General features: G+C 45.3%; 1 protein-coding gene across 1 annotated transcript in view; it reads right to left on the reverse strand.

The window, feature by feature from the left end:
* The window catches only part of LOC146866832 (disintegrin and metalloproteinase domain-containing protein 9-like), a 762,935-nt gene that overhangs the window by 133,230 nt on the left and 613,127 nt on the right, over positions 1 to 16,578 (reverse strand). The window contains exon 16 of the mRNA XM_085601842.1: positions 9,950 to 10,124. Within this exon, the coding sequence (XP_085457968.1) occupies positions 9,950 to 10,124 (175 nt within the window). The remainder of the gene's footprint in view (positions 1 to 9,949; positions 10,125 to 16,578) is intronic.

The following is a 16,578-nucleotide window of genomic DNA, read 5'->3' on the forward strand; positions in this document are numbered from 1 at the left end:
CGCAAGGTGTGACAGTTGGAGAGAGTGTGTTCCCCCTGCTTCTGTATCTAATACATGGCTGTCATGTTGTCTGTGCGTAACAGGACAAACTAAAAGACTCTCTAAGCAGCTCTAGATGACTGATGTGGAGTTGCTTTTGACTCCACAATCCCTTAATTGTGTGAGTTTGAAGATGAGCTCCCCAACCATTGAGCGACTCGTCTGATGTTAGCACTGTCTATGGAACTGGGTCGATGAAAGGCCGCCCTTTGGAAAGGTTCTGTGGATTCCACCACTACAGAGAGCGATGAGTGCGGACGTCCACCAGAACTAGATCTGCCAATTGACCCTGAGAATGATTCCTCTGACGTGCTAAATATTCCTAAAGGGGACACATTTGAAGTCTTGCATAGGGAACTATCATGATGAAAGATGCCATCATTCCCAGTAGCTGCATGAATACCTGAGCTGATAATGACTGGTCGGACTGAAACATTTTTTTTGTAGCATTTTCAAGTGAATACATTACATGCATTACATGGTTACTCACTGCGACAATGCAAAAAAAGAGCAATATTTACTGAGAAGATATGATCTTAGACACCACGCACTGTGATGTTGGTGGGGCGTATACATTATATACTGTACTAACAACATTTAAGCAACCCACCAACGATCCCATCCATTCAGGCCTACCACCCATTACTCCCGGCATAGGAGATATGTCTATTGGAGACATAGTAGTGCAGGGTTACCCCACCCCAGTGGGAACTATCCCTGCAGGCTGCTGTGAAGTAGGGGTAGAGCCAATGTCTAGCAAGTAGCTCTTCAGGTGGCTCCAAATATCCTTGGGTCTAGATGCAGGGGGTTGAGTTGTTGCATACAGCTCGCAATTTGCGTTACAAAATATGAGGCTATTAAGCCAAGCTTTCGTTGTAGGAGTGACACTGCTGCCCCATCGAAGCGCTATCTCCCTCTTTGCAAGTAAAAGAGCAATGTCAATGAATTTGCACAGCTGTTTAGGAAAGTCGTGTACATATCCCAACAAAGCAACGTCGGGTGTAGGGGCTTTATCAAGGTGAATCATACGCAATACAATTGTGTAAATAGCTCTCCAGTAATCCCGAAACAGTACCAGGTCATCTGAACAAAATCAGCATGCTGCACTCCACACTTAGGGCACTTATGCGGTCGGTTGGGGTCAATAGAGTTGATTTTCGCAGGGGCATGTATGCCCTCCACAGGAACTTAACATGAATCAGTTTGTGTCTACTGTTTAGGGAAAGCTCTTTGGTCTGGGTACAACAAAAGGAACAGTGCGAGTCCTGTATTGGGTGCCCCAGGTCATGCTCCCATCTTGGTGTCCTTACTAGGGACTAAAGCCATACATGATCTGTATAATTTGGAGATCAGGTGGCCACCCCCATTGCTCGTGATCAATAGTGTTAGTGGTGGGAAGGACACGGGATCCAAGGCGAATTCAGTAATCCATGCCCTGAGCGCTCTCTGAAAACGAGCTGATCCAAAAAAGATGCCTCGCTAAACCGCCCTTCCTCTGTGCTAGAGAAGACATGACCCTCCGGAAATAGGTCCCCAATCTTATCTAAGGAATATGAGGTGAGTGTGCATTGAACCAGCTTTTCCTCAGTAATGGGCAGCCATGGGTTATTAACAATTGGGATCGCAGAGGAATATAGGGTGCGCCCACCTGTCACACGCTGCCAGGCCCAGCTAGTGGTGGATACTGTTTGGATATCCAGGAGGTCTCTGGGAAATCCCTGTCGTAATACCGTTCTTAACAAGGCTGGGAGCATTAGATCAGCCTCAGGCCTAGTATAAAGAATCCATGCGTGAGGGTGGTATCAGGAATGCGCAAAGCTGCACTGCACAACTAGATAATAAATCTGAAAATTTGGAACCCCAAATCCTCCTCTTTCATACGGTAAGGTCAGTGTGTCCCAACTAACTCTGGCCCTGCCACCTCCCCAAACAAGCCTGATGAGGTGGGAATGGAGAGTATGGAAGAAACTGTTGGGTAGCGGAATGGGAATATTGTGGAACAGGTATATGAATTTGGGAAGGACCACCATTTTTATGATCGCTACTCGACCAGCCAGCGAGAGAGGGAGCCTTAACCAACGTTCCACCTGCTGCTCTAGCGTATGTAATGCTGGGCCACAGTTAAGTAAAATATTCTGTTCAGTTTCCCTATGGATCTGGATTTCCAAATATCTAGCCATATCATCACACCATGACAGGGGGAACTCACAATCCCACTTAATGGCACTCGGCGTCAGGGGAAACATTTCCAATTTACCCCAGTTTATGCCCAGTTTAGAGAATCCACCAAATCTGATGATCTCTCTGATTAGTGGCTCCAAATTCTCCTGAGGATGGCTAACATAAAGAATAATGTCATCGGCGTAAAGTGAGATTAGGAGAGGGCCTGTATTGAACTGAAGCCCCCTATGCAGGTGCAGCTCCTGCAGTTGTCCGACCAAGAGGTCCAGCACAATGATGAAAAGCAGTGGGGAAAGCGGCAGCCCTGTCTGGTGCTGCGGGCAAGAGTAAACTGAGGGGACAGAGTGCCGTTCAGCCTAACCCTAGCGGTAGGTGGAGTATAAAGTAGTGCAGTGAGGTCAATGAACCACTTAGGCATTCCCATCTTCCTCATAACTGCCAAGAAAAAGCGTCACTCCAAGGAGTCAAATGTTTTTGGTGTCAAGTAAAACGGCAGGCGCCGGAACTTCCGGCGAGATTCTGTGTATCACCGCAAATAGTGTACTCAGATTCAGAGCTGTCGATCTGTGAGGGACAAAGCCCGATGAGTTGGGGCGATAATTCGATCTAGTAGCAGGGCCAGTCTCAACGCAATCATTTTTGCAAGAATTTTATAATCAAGGTTTAAAAGTGACAACGGCCTGTATGAACCGCATAGTAGCGGGTCTTTCCCAGCCTTAGGTAGAAGGATTATTACAGCCTCACGTAGTATGGGAGGTAGCTCCTTACGTTCAAGAGCTTCATTATATACTTCAAGAAGGTATGGCGCTAAAAGGTTCTTGTAGGCTTTATAAATATTGTCAGTGAATCCGTCCAGGCCAGGGGCAGTCAAGCCGTTCATGGCATTAATAGCACTAATGATTTTATCGGTGGAGAACCAACCCTTTATTTAATTCAAAATATTCCAAAATAGCATCTCGAAGCTTTATACGGAACACCTCCTCCATCAGCGCCAGGCCAGGGAACTTCCACTGTCTCTCACAACCCTCAGATCTGGGGATGCTAACCATTAACACAACAGGGGAGTGATTAGAAAACGTTCTAGGTAAATGTTGGGATGACTGATACCAAGCTGCCAAATTAGGGGTTACAAGCCAAAAATCTAATTGTGTCCAGGTATCATACTGTGCTGCATAGTGGGTATATGCTGATTCCCCTGGCCAGGAGTGTCGCCATGCATCAATTAGACAAAGCGTGCTGCACAGTTCCAGCAACGTGCAGCACGCTCAAGGTTTAGTGTCTGGAGAGTCGGACGTACTGTCACGCGCGGGATCTAATAGGAGGTTAAAGTCCCCACCCATGCAAATGTAGTCTACGTTTAACTGTATTAGCTGGGCATGTAGGTCGTGAAAGAATTCTGGACTGTCAACATTATGCACATAAACACAAACAAACGCCTTGCAATGTCCCATCAAGTGACCCACTACCATTGTGTAGCGACCCTCACTATCATTACGAACCCTAGAAAATTGGAAGGGCAGGCATCTATGGATCAGTACGGCCATACCCCTGGCATTTGTACTATAATTCGTGAAATAGGGATGGGGCCCCACGACGAAGCAAAGCTGGTAGTAGCTGACTTTGGTAAGTGCGTCTCTTGTAGAAATGCAACATCAACTTGGTGTCTTTGTAAATGATGCAACACCTGTTTCCCCTTTCTTGCGTTGTTTAAGCCCTTACGTTCCAAGTGATCAGTGCCAGGTCTGAAACGGTGGATAATTTACCCCACAAAGACATTAAAATAATAAAATAATTACTGTGTTTGTGCATCGCATTAAGAACACAACATGTTCCTGTGAAAATGAGCAAATCCACCCTCCACCCCCCACCCATCCCTGCGCACCCAATCGCAGGAAGTATCCCCATTAACTAAGAAATAGAATGTAACATGGAAACATTATAGGTAATAAAGAAGGTGTAAGACAATGTACATTCCGATTATTATAGCAAATTTGAAGTGATACACACTTGGGGTGAGGCAACGCCTCGCCAACTACCCAACTTTGTAAGAGAATCAAAAATACATTGTTTGCCCTAAAACAAAAAGTCTCAGACTAATTAGTCTTTGCACTCTGGGGCCAGCAGTTTCAATCATTTGGAGGAAAATATTTCCACACTAGCCACCGAGCCGCTGTGAGGGGGAGAAACTCTTAAAAGGTATTAGCTATTGGCACTGCAGCTCCCCTTGTAGTCTCTGCAAAACTCCTGAACCGCTGTGGGGGTATCAAATATTCGGGACCTCCCCTCGACATCAACTCGAAGACGATCCGGGTAACTCATGCCATACCTGAGTCCCAAATTGCGAAGCGTAGCCTTCACACCAGTGTATTTCCTCCTTGCCTACTGGACTATAGCAGTGAAGTCAGGGAACAGCACTATCGTCGAACCTTGTCAGGATATAGTGTCATTTTCTCTCGCTATTCGTAGCACAGTATCCCTGTCCCAGAAATTTAGAAGGCGGGCTATAATGGGTCTAGGTGGGCAACCCGGGTTGGGACGAGGACCAAGGGAGTGGTGCACACGCTCCACAAGGAAAGTGGTTGTAAAAGCCTCCTTACCAAAGAGATCCGTAAGCAGGGTTTCAACAAATAGATCCATGCGGCCTGTATTTGTGTGCTCTGGAACACCAAGAATGTGTACGTTGTTGCGCCTGCTTCTCGCTTCCAAATCTTCGTTTTACATGACAACATTTTTGAGGATTTTCTCCATTCGGTCCAGGTGTTTGGTGGATTGAGTGGCTCCATCCTCCAGATCGGACACCCTGCCCTCTGCATTGTCCAGGCGTTTCTCATGCGCATCCAATTTAGCCCCCATGGTATCCAGACACTTTTCTAAGGTATCAAAATGCCCATCTAAGGCCTTGAAACCCGCTCTCAGTTCCTGCATCAGAGCGTCCGATCCAGAAGGAGTTTTCACAGAATTGGCCACCTCTAGCCCCCCTTCAGCCATGGCAGTTCCAGGCTCCACAGACGGGTCGTTCAGTCGATCAAACTGCAACAATCTTTGCTTAGGGTCCTTATGTACCATGACGCTGTCTGCGGACCAGATGTTGGTGGGCAGCAAGCCAGGAGGCCACGGAACTGCGCAGCAAATCTTGGTTCAGGATATAAGTGCCTGGCCCCCCCCCCCCAAAAAAAAACGACCAGGGATAACAGCGTAGTGCCTGATAAAAACAACTCTAGGGCCCCTAGTTGAGACAGTCCAGCATAAACAGAAACTTAGCGCCCTCGTGGCCCCATTCACCGAGATGAGGCTCCGATCGGTTCCGGCGAGGTGCGGTGCTATTTCAAATGTACCCCAGGTAAGCTGTAGTAAGAACGAACATCACAGGCCAGGCAGCGAGGGGAGATCAGATCCAGCGAGCAGGCGCACCATGCACAGCTCAGGCCCAGGCCGCATGTCCACAACTCCGCAGCTCTCAGCCTGTGCCGGGGCCTCGCATCATTCCACCCCGATCGGCCAGACAAACATTCCTACAGCACACATTCGACCGGCCCGATCAGCCGGGTGGCTGGCCCCCAGGCTCACCCACGGCCCCTCTCGCCGTGGGGCCTCCGGGAGCGACGCGGACCAGCCTACCTGTGGGCCGAGGACTCGAAGGTCGAGGTAAAGGAGAACTAGCTGTGGATCGTGCTCAACAGCCCTCCAGCAGGTCTCTAGGCACTGCCACTCATGCACGGTTGCGAGGTAGGCTCAGCAGGATCCGTCCAGAGTGCGCATGACGGCCTCGCCCCAAATACTGGATCACTCAGGTCTCCGGCACTGCAGTCTCGAACACAGCAGCACCCAATCATGAGCTCCGCAGCATTTCGGCCGTTCAGGACGTCTCTGTCATAGGAGGGCGCATCACTGCACCGAATCTGCCGCCGGTAGGTAGGATGACTTAGGATAGTGGCAGGATAGAGCAAGGATGTTGGGTTCCCTGGTGGAGTTTCAGCGATACACAGCCATCTTGTTCAGCAGCCTGGCCACGCACCCCCCCCCCCGGTCAGGCTGAAACTTGGAAATTAGAACCTGAATATTGTGGATTCTGACTGGTTTGGGACAGGCTAGAGCTTTTTGTGTATCTAGAGTGGCTCCCAAGTACGTTTGTGTATTGGAGGGTTGGAGATGGGACTTCAACAGATTTACTGTAAATCCTAGAATGTTCAGTAAGTGTACTGTTCTCTGAGTGTGCTGTGGACACTTTGTGAGAGTACTGGCTTTGATGAGCCAGTGGTCTAACTATGGGAAGACGTGAATGTGTTGTCATCGCAGATGTGTGGCGACTACTGCCAGGCATTTGGTGAATACTCTGGGAGCAGTGGTGACTCCGAATGGGAGTACTTTGAACTGGTAATGTTGTCCCCCTACCACAAACCTGAGGAATTTGTGATGGGCGGGATGTATTGGAATATGGAAGTATGCGCCCTTTAAGTCTAGAGTAGACAGAAAGTCGCCTTGCTGAAGGAGTGGGAGCCCCTGTTGGAGTTTTACCATGAGAAAATGGTCCGATTGAATATAGAGATTGAGTTCTCTGAGGTCTAATATAGGCCTGAGTGAACCGTCCTTTTTGGGTATAAGAAAGTATATGGAGTATAACCCGACCCCTTGATATTGTAATGGGACGGACTCTATAGCTCCCTTTTACAGTAGAGAGTGAACCTCCTATTTGAGAAGCTCCAGATGCTCTGGTGACATTTTGTGTGGTCGCAGAGGAACGTTTGGGTGATTATCGGTAAGCTCCAGGCAATAACCAGATTGGATAATTTCTAAGACCCATCTGTCTGAAGTTATTGTATTCCAGACGGGAAAAAATTGAGAGAGACGTCCCCCGATGGGTGTGGAATGATCGGGGGAAGAGGAGGCAAGCCACTGTTTGTTTGCTGCAGCGAAAGTACGGGGTGTGTTACCTTTGCCCCTTCCCTTGCCATTTATGCCTCGAAATTCTCCTCTAAAATAACCTCTGGAAGAGTGTGACTGATTGTTGCCTTTATAGGAAAAGGAGGTGTCTGTGGATACATTTTTTGAGCCCCCTCTGTAAAAGAAGCGGCACAAGGAACCCCGACCAGATGGGGTCTGTAAAGCCCCGATAGATTTTGCAACCTCTCTGTCCTTTTTCATTTTTTCTAAAGAAGTTTCCACCACAGGACCAAAGAGGTGTTCTTTATCGAAGGGTAGGTTTAAAATGGAAGCCTGTACTTCGGGTTTAAATCATGAAATTCTTAGCCAGGAATGTCGTCTTAATAGAACACTGGTGTTGACAGCACGAGGTCCTGTGTCAGCTGCGTCTAAAGCACAACTAATAGAAGTGTTGGAAATTAGTTTCATTTACTGAATTTAAACATGTGCCTTTGATTTATGTTCGTCTGTCAAGAATTGGAGCAATTGTTCCAATTCGTCGTAGTGAGCCCTGTCGTATCTTGCTAAGAGAGCCTGGGTGTTGGCAATACACCAGTGATTGGCTGCCTTCGCAGCTACTCTTTTGCAAGAGACATCTATAAGTTTGGACTAATTGTCAGGAGGAGGAGCAACTCCTGTTGTTTGAGAGTTTGCTCTTTTAGTGTTAGAAACTACTAGGTAGTCTAAGGGAACTTGACCTGTAATGTAGACTCGGTCTGTAGGTGCAGGTTTGTATTTTATATCTACCCGTGGTGTTAGTATTTTTGCACGCACCGGGTCATTACAAATATTGTCTGCATGCTTAAGCATGCCCTTAAGCATGGGTAGTGTATGAGTTGCTCTTTGAGAAGAACTTAATGTCTCAAAAAGAAAATCATCTACAAGAGACTCCTTGTGAAGCTGAACCCCATGATATTGAGCAGCCCTGTCAATTAATTCTATGTACCCTACATTTTCAGCAGCTGGAGAGGGTTTTGTAGGACATAGATCTGGGTCATTGCCAGTGTTTGGATCAGTATTGTAATCATCCCATGCATCTGGACCATTGTCATGCGGTGCATCCCCATCTCCGTCATCCTGGTGGTCAGGTGACTGTGGTTGTGGTGAATTTGTAGGAGTAATGATTAAATGAGGGTTAAGTGGGGAAGGAGGGTTAATAGGATGAAGAGAAGGATTAGTACCCACATTCTTCTTCTTCTTAAGGAGAATGTGGTAAGCTTCCTCCATCTCTGGTTTCCGTTTGGCTGGTAATTTGACATGAATATGACCTGTTTTTGGGTTAATAACAAGTTCCTTCTGTTTGGGGTTCGGGTTGATAGGCGAGACATCAAAACGAGGCTCCCTGGATAGGGCAGGAGCTGTTTTTTCTTTTGGTTCCAATATCTTTGGTTGAGAATTTTTCGGCGCCGAGGTTTTCGGATCCGAAGATTTAGGTTTCAGTATCGAAGGGATGGACACGATGACGTGTTTGGATTTCGGCGCCGAAGGTTTTGCTTTGGTGGCAGAATGGGGCCGACTTGGTCCTGAGCCGGAAGGCTTTGGTCGATGTTTGGTGCCGAGCCCAAAGTGGGGCATTGGAAACATGTTCTCGGTGCCGACATTGGCCCGAAGGCAGAGGAGGGACCAGAGCCTTTTTCTTGGGCATAGTTTGGGGCAGAGGAGAATCCGTACTCATGATACGTTGACCATGCAGAACGTCTTCTTCCAAGTCGGAATCGGCTTTGGACAGGAAAATGTGTTCCTCTTCTTCTTATGCTCCTTGCGCGTCGAATACATCGTGTTTGGAGTCTTCTCCAAAGAAATCCGGAGTAGAGCCGCTATTCTGGTACATTTCGTGACGTCGAGCCCGACGATCACGGAGCATCTTCTTTGATTGAAAAGAGCGGGAGGCATCGCAGTCCTGTGCGTTGTGTTCCGGGGACAGGCACAAGTTGCATACTTCGTGTAAGTCAGCGCGCGGAAACTTTGCGAGACACCCGGGACAGAATTTAAATAGAGTTTGTTCCATCGACTGCGAGCTGACCCGAAGCAGTTAAGCCCAATTGCGGACCACGAGTTTTCCGATCGAAGGTTTTCTGAATGAGACGATACACTGAGAATGGGAAACGCGATTGAGAAACAATACCGTCGAGGTTAGTGGATTGCGCACTGAGGGGAACCCGCGAAACGGTGTTGAACCGGAGCGCAGCAATTCACGTCCGAACCCTATGGTGGAAAAAAACAATCTAACAATGGAGTCAATGCCCATGCGCACTATCACCGAAAGGAGGAGTCACCTACCTCGTGACTGGAAAAGACTTCTTCATAGAAAAACAATGTGTAAACATCCAGACCCAACACTAGATGGCAGACTTATGCAAAGCATGTGATCTACAGCCCACATGCCTCGAACATAAAGATATTTCTTCTACTTACGCTTACCTGGGGAGGTGTAGCATTTTTACACATTCCCAGGTCTTCCACTAATGGTAAATCTGGAAATGTGCCAAAATCCATGGGTGGATATGAGGGCACATCCACGCTCCACCCATGGAACACCTCCCTGGGGCAGAGTAATGCAAGGCAGAGATTTGTGTTGCCTTGCCTTACTACAGATTTATCAAGCCATGCGGTGCCACGCAAGGTTGTCTTGCGTGACTTGATAAATCTCAATTTAGTTTTGTAAAACCTTGATAAATCTGGCCCCTGGTGAGCAGAGGACCCTCGGTAGGGGGTAGGGTGAAGTTCCCACAATATCGACGGCTTAACCTCCATCTGCCAAACCCTAAATCAGACCCTTAATAAATGAAACAATATAAAGTCGTCTTACCTTCCCAACTCCACAGCCTGTGCCCCTGTGGACCAAGCCTGGATCAGGCACATCTGTCCCCAGTTCAAAGTCGATCGCAGTGCATTTATAAATGCCATTGTCATAATCAGTCACAAAGGCGTTTAGTGGTTTCACAATGTTTCCTGTACACTGGAGTTTCCCGCACAGGCTATCTCTGGAATCAAAGAAAGCACAAAGGTGAGTGGGGAATTAAAAGCTAACACATTGTTTTTTTGCGGAGAGAGACAATAGGACAGTCTTTTACGAATCGGAAAGCTCCATTTAACTATAGAGATGGCAGTACAGTAACACATATTTAAGATCCAATCCGTCAGTTCATTCTAATTCTTATGTGGATAGTTATGTGACCAGACATTTTAAGATGTTTGTGGTAAAATCACATACATGCTGACAAAGGCTTTTTAACAGCAGATCATGATGGAGTTGGAGGTCTCTGTCTCTATAGAGCTATGAAGAAACAGTGATTAATTGGAAATAATAAATAAATAAATAAATGTAAGGCCTCAAACGTTTTCAGGAGGACGCGGTTCACTGCTGCTCCGGGGGCTACTAACTTCCACCTATTTTAGTGTGGGAGCAGCCCAAGAAGCCATCTCACTCCATGTCATCACAGGGACTGTTTCCAGTACGGGAGCTTTCTCTTACAGATCAAACCTACGAGGAATGTTAATGTAATTTGTTAAATACAGAGAAAATCTAGTGAACAACTCACAGGATGCATTATATTGTCACACGAAATCCCAGAACTTGATACATCATCCGTGATGACCTGAAGTAAGCTGCACACTTAGGGCCTTATTTATGAAAGCTGTTACGTCGCTGCGTGTAAACACCGATGTAACAGTTTTCAGTGCGCCCTCCTTGCGCGAGGATGGATGCGCCGTATTTACTGTACGGCTGTCCATGTTGAGAGGAGTTACAGATATGTCAGTATTTCTGAGGTATCTGTAGGAACAAAAGTGGCGAATTGCTGAGGTGTGTCTGAACACAGACACAACTCCAGCAAAGTGTCCTTTCACATGAGGCAAGTCCTATGTGAAATGACCTCCGTCAGTCTTACGCCTGCTGTGAGGCAGGCATAATATATTAATGCAATGGCGTCCTAGAAGTAGCGAAGGGAAAGCTTATAGATTTCAATACGCAAATTCTAAGAGGCTTTTTTCGGGGGAACGCCCGCCCTGCATACATTATACCTGACACAGGTATAATGTGGCGCAGGGGTTTACAAAGTGGCGCATCTGTGGCAACGCTGGGTGCTAGACTTGTCCGCCTTCGTTTTTGTTGGCCATAAGACTTTTTGTACTTTACTACTGCTAACCAGTTCTAAACTGCTTGTACTCACTACCCTATACATGGTTAAATTAATTTAACCATGATATTGAACCATTTAATATTTAATTAACTTATATATCCTGTGTACAATTTGTATTCCATAAAACCAGGGCGTGTTAATTAAATTCTACTAGTGGGCCTGCAGCACATATTGTGCAACCTACTTAAGTAGCCCCTTAAAGCATGTCACAGGTCTGCCATTGCAGCCTGAATGCAGTGCTAAACTGCCAATTTGTCTCGGCAATATAACCACCTTGCCAAGCTTTAAACTCCCCTTTTATTGCATATGTCACACCTAAGGTAGGCCCTAGGTAGCCCTCTAGGCAGGGTGTATTGTTATTGAAAGGTTGGGCATGTAACCTTAAGTTTTACATATCCTGGTAGGGAAAAACTCCTAAATGTGTTTTTCACTACTGTGAGGCCTGTCTGCCCCATAGGATAACATTGTGGTGCCTTATCACATTTATTAAGTGCTAACTTTTGATTGAGGACAGATAAGCATTTCATGTTTGGTATCTATCAAACTGTAATTAAAAATCCCCTTTGATGGTAAAGTCAGATTTTAAAATACAATTTTGAAAATCCCACTTTTAGAAAGTTGGCCTTTTTTGTGCCTTTAGCCATGTAGTGCCTGTAGCCTCTCCTGGGTTTCATGACAGGGTGTAACTGACAGTTAGACTTTTTGAATTCCTCCGAGACAGTCATAGAATAGAGGGATTAGGTGTGACTGAATGGGCGATCTGCTGGCAGGATGGGGGCCAGAGCAGGGCACAGTCCCACTTGCAACTGAATAGTCTGTGCTCTATCATCACATAACGGGCTTGTCTCCTCCACAGTGTCTCTGCAGCCAGCTTGAAGCCGGGTATGTGGAGCCGGGAAATTCCAAGCACTTCAAAGAGAAACCTCTAGAAACTTCTCCCAACTTCAAAGGAGGCCCCTTCAGGCTCACTCTTCAGTTCACTTTCTGGACCTGCAGAAGGACTCCCAGTGGACAGCCTGCTGCTGTGGCCTGGTGTGTACTAATTCTTTGCTACCCCTGGAAAGACTGCTTTGCTAGCCGGGGGGCCTGCCTTGGACCCTCCGATGCCAGCCCTGTAGTTTGAGCCCTGCATATTCACCGAAACCCAGGACTGCCAGAGTGATCCCAAGGATTAGTTTGCTGGCCACCCGCTCGGAGCCACAGGGAAATAAAAGGCCCCCACCAACTTGAACCCACACCTGGACCCAGCCTGAGTAAGCCCTGAACCATCCAAGTGACGTCCCACCAGACCTGGATCCTTGGTTGTGGTGCTAAATGTGCTCAGACAGGCAAAATCCTTAACATGGGTGTTATAATTAGACAGGCCGCGTGTTCCTGAAGAATAGCCTTTATTGAATGTCTCCACTGCTCCACAAAACATCAGCAGTCTCGCCTCAGTTAAGCATCACCCAAAATTTAAAGACAAGCTCACAGGCCAACTGTCGGAATGTTCCAAATGGAAAAGGGGAGTAGGGACAAACTACTCTAATAAAACAATATTACAACACATCTTACCTTCCAAGGTTTTATAAAAAGCATAAGTCCTCATATAACTCCACCCAATGACCTTGCAAAAAGGAACAGAAACATAACTAAGTACGTGAGCCTAAACCCACAGATGACAATGGGGGGGGGGGAAATGTAAGAGCTTAAAACACACTGATCATTAGCTCGCTATGTAATCTTTATGCTATACAGGTGCTTTGATTTTCCTTCTAAATGCTGTTCCCATGTATCTACTATCAATTAGTCTAGCGGTTCCTTCCATAGAGAGTAAAGCAGGAGGGTCATGTTTTACCAGTCTGTCCATGCTCCAGCTCTGCCCATTGCCCATTATGGCAACATTCTGTTTGGTGTTTGCATTACGCATAGGTTCAAAATATTTAGAATCCATCCGACCTCTTTCCACTGGGTTTTTAACATACACCCAGTCACCAGCTTTCCAAGGTTGATGTTTTGTGCCTTGTTCCACATCATAATAGTTCTTATATTTTGCTTGGTGTAGAACAATTTGAGTTGAGTTGGGCCCAACTCTGTCTCCACCTCCCAACCACGTGGGAAAGAGTTTGGTGCTGGGTTTTCTGCTCTTCAATGTGGAGAACGGAGGTACATTAGTCACTGAATGGGGAGTAGCATTGTATGCCCATAGCATATCCTGAATAGCATTCTCCACATTCAAGTGATTTATGAAAGCCAATTGGATACACTCTTTGACCATACGATTAACTCTCTCCACCATGTCATTGGCACATGGACAGTACAGGGCAGTTTTGTGATAAACAATGCTGAGATGAGAAAGAAAATCTGCCATCGCCAATGACGTTAATTGTACCCCATTATCAGTTACTAAGGTAGCTGATATACCTTCTGTTGAGACTGAATCTTTTAAAACTTTAATAAGGGACTCTGTTCTAATTTGATGAACCATGAGGATGGTAATTGACCAAAACAAATGCAAAACGTTTTACCACTCCTGTACGATTAATTAGACCAATTATGTCAAGAGCCAGTTTTCCCATGGTTTGTCTGGAATGCCTACTGGTGATATGGGAGCTTTGTGGACAATTTGTGATTTATCGCTATTTGCACACATGGCCCAATCCTTTACTTTGGCTTAATTCATGGAATCCATATTGGGGAACCAATAATGTTCCCTACAGCGTGTCTTGGTAAGGCTCCTACCCAGATGACCTTCATGGGCAAGGTCAATAACCTTATTTCTCAAATTCGTTGGAGGTAGGATTTCATCATTCCTGAGGATGAAGTTTTTATTTTCATTATTTTTTTATCTAACTTCCCACTAGCTTTTGATTTCATCATCCAATTCACTTTTAATATTTGGCCAACCATGTAGAGCATACAAATTAAGTTTGACCAATGCCCCATTCTCTGAACTAGCTGCACACAATTCATTAAAAATAGCAGGAAATTTAATTACCAAAACAGGATATTCAGAGGTTTCAAACTCTTTCTTTGTATCTAAAGGAGCTCTCGATAAGAAGTCTGCAGCAGTATTTTGATTGCCAGGTACATATTTGAGTTTGTAACAGAAGCTTTCTAAACCCAGGATCCATCTGGCAATCTGGGGGGGCTGTTGTATAACCCTTCGGTTGAGAACATATAGATAAGAGGTTTGTGGTCAGTGTGAATGTCAAATTGAATGCCCCACAAATAAAACTTGAAGTGCTTAACGACCCAGAAGCATGCTAGGGCCTCTCTTTCCACAACAGAGTAGTTAGACTCTGACTTGCTTAGGGCCCGAGACACAAATGCCACAATTCTTTCTTTTATATCTATGATTTGAGACAGCGTAGTGCCTAGGTCTCTATTGCTGGCATCTGTCATAAGTATGGTTTTCCTATTATGTTCAAAATTGCACAGAAAGGGAGCTGACAAAATGTCTCTTTTTACATTTGTGAAAGACAGCTGATGGTGTTCAGATCATTTTTAGTGTACATGGTTCTTCAATAAGTCTCTTTGGCTGTGAGTAAGATCCACAAGGTTTTTAACATAATTTTCCATGGATTCAGCTAGACCTAAAAACATTTCAGTTTGTCCTTATTTCTTCAAGCATTCACTTTCTTGACAGCCTCTAGTAAGCCAATCTTGGGCTTAACTCCATCGTTGGAAATGGTATGCCCTAGGTACTCAACCGCAATACTGCCAATCTGGCACTTTTCTTTCCTTAGCGTGAGCCTTGCTTCACTGAGTTTGTGCAGAACAACTCTTAAATATTTATCATGCTCTTCCACCTTGGCCCCATAAATTAGAACATCATCCTGAAAGCATAGAGTTTTAGGAACTCCATCTAAAATGTGCTGCATAATTTTCTGAAAGACAGCAGCAGCAGATGCCAACCCAAATTGCATCCTGCAAAACATGAAAGAACCCCTGGGTGTGGTGAATGTCATCAACCACCTGGATTCTGGATGTAACTTCACTTGATGGTAAGCATTGGAGAGATCTAGGACGGAGAAACACACAGCTTCTCCCATGGTGCTTAACGTCTCGTGAATGCGAGGAAGAGGGTGTATATCAACCCAGATGCATCTATTAGGATCTTTTAAGTCCTAAGACCTAATATCATTATGCTGGTTCTTCTTAGCAATTACACTGGCGGCTACCCAATACGAGCTTTCTATCCGCTGAATGATACTTAGTGCTTTTAATCTGTTGAGCTCTTTCTCTAAGGGTTCTTTCATAAGATGGGGTATAGGTCTGGTTTTATCTATAGCAGGTTTGGAATCTGACTTTTATTTAATTTTATGTTGAAAATCTTTTAATAAACCCAAATTGTCGTTGAAGATTTCTGGGAATTCCTCACAGATCTGGACGCCAGTAATGAAGGGTTCAGGACCATGACTTGCTCTGGGATATTAGGATCCAATTTAATTGCCTGCACTTTCTGGTGCTGCCAACCCAACAAGTCGGATCCTTCCTTAACAACATGCACCTTACTGACCATGGTGTGATTTTGTAAAGATATGAGGGATTTGAACATAACCTTGAGAGGAATAGGGTCTTTATTGTAACCACTAGGGCAAGGTCAGGATCAAGCAGGTTTACCTCTTTTATGTCTGTCATTTTATTAAATTCAGTATATTTATAAAGGTAAACAGTGAGCATGAATCAGCAAATACTATGATGGGATAGAGAATTCTCTTTCACTATTCTATCCTAGGTGAACTGCTAGCTCCTCCTCAGTATTGAGGCCTGATAGTGTCTTAGTTTGCAGATCCACAATATATCTATACTCTAAAAGTCTCAATTTAACTACTCTATCCCCGCCTCTCTCATTTAATGGGACATGATTCAAACAGAACATTTGGAGTGGATTTCTATTACTTTTGTGGTGGGTTGCAAAATATCTTGTGACTGGATAGGTTTGGTCATTCTTTTCGATAGCTCGTTCATGTTCCAAAATGCGACATTTGGTCGGATAAATTGTGCTCCCAATGTACATATGTTGGCATGGACATTTTCAACAGTAGACACAAAATGGTGTATTACAATTCAAAAATGTAGTTATAGTTCTTGGTCTACTGCACCCAGGTACTAGATATGGACCTTAGTGCTATTTTTACATGCTTTACACTGGGTACATGGAAAAAGCCTGTGATCTTATTGATTCTTGGGCTCATAGAGACTGCTGATAAGTGGCTCTGTACTATAATATCCTTTATTGACTGCCTTTATTGTATATGGTATTTTGGGACAATTTTGTATTGTATTTCCTACAATCGGATCCGTTTTTAAA

The sequence above is a fragment of the Triturus cristatus genome, chromosome 1_2 (assembly GCF_964204655.1).
Source record: "Triturus cristatus chromosome 1_2, aTriCri1.1, whole genome shotgun sequence".
Classification (NCBI taxonomy): Eukaryota; Metazoa; Chordata; class Amphibia; order Caudata; family Salamandridae; genus Triturus; species Triturus cristatus.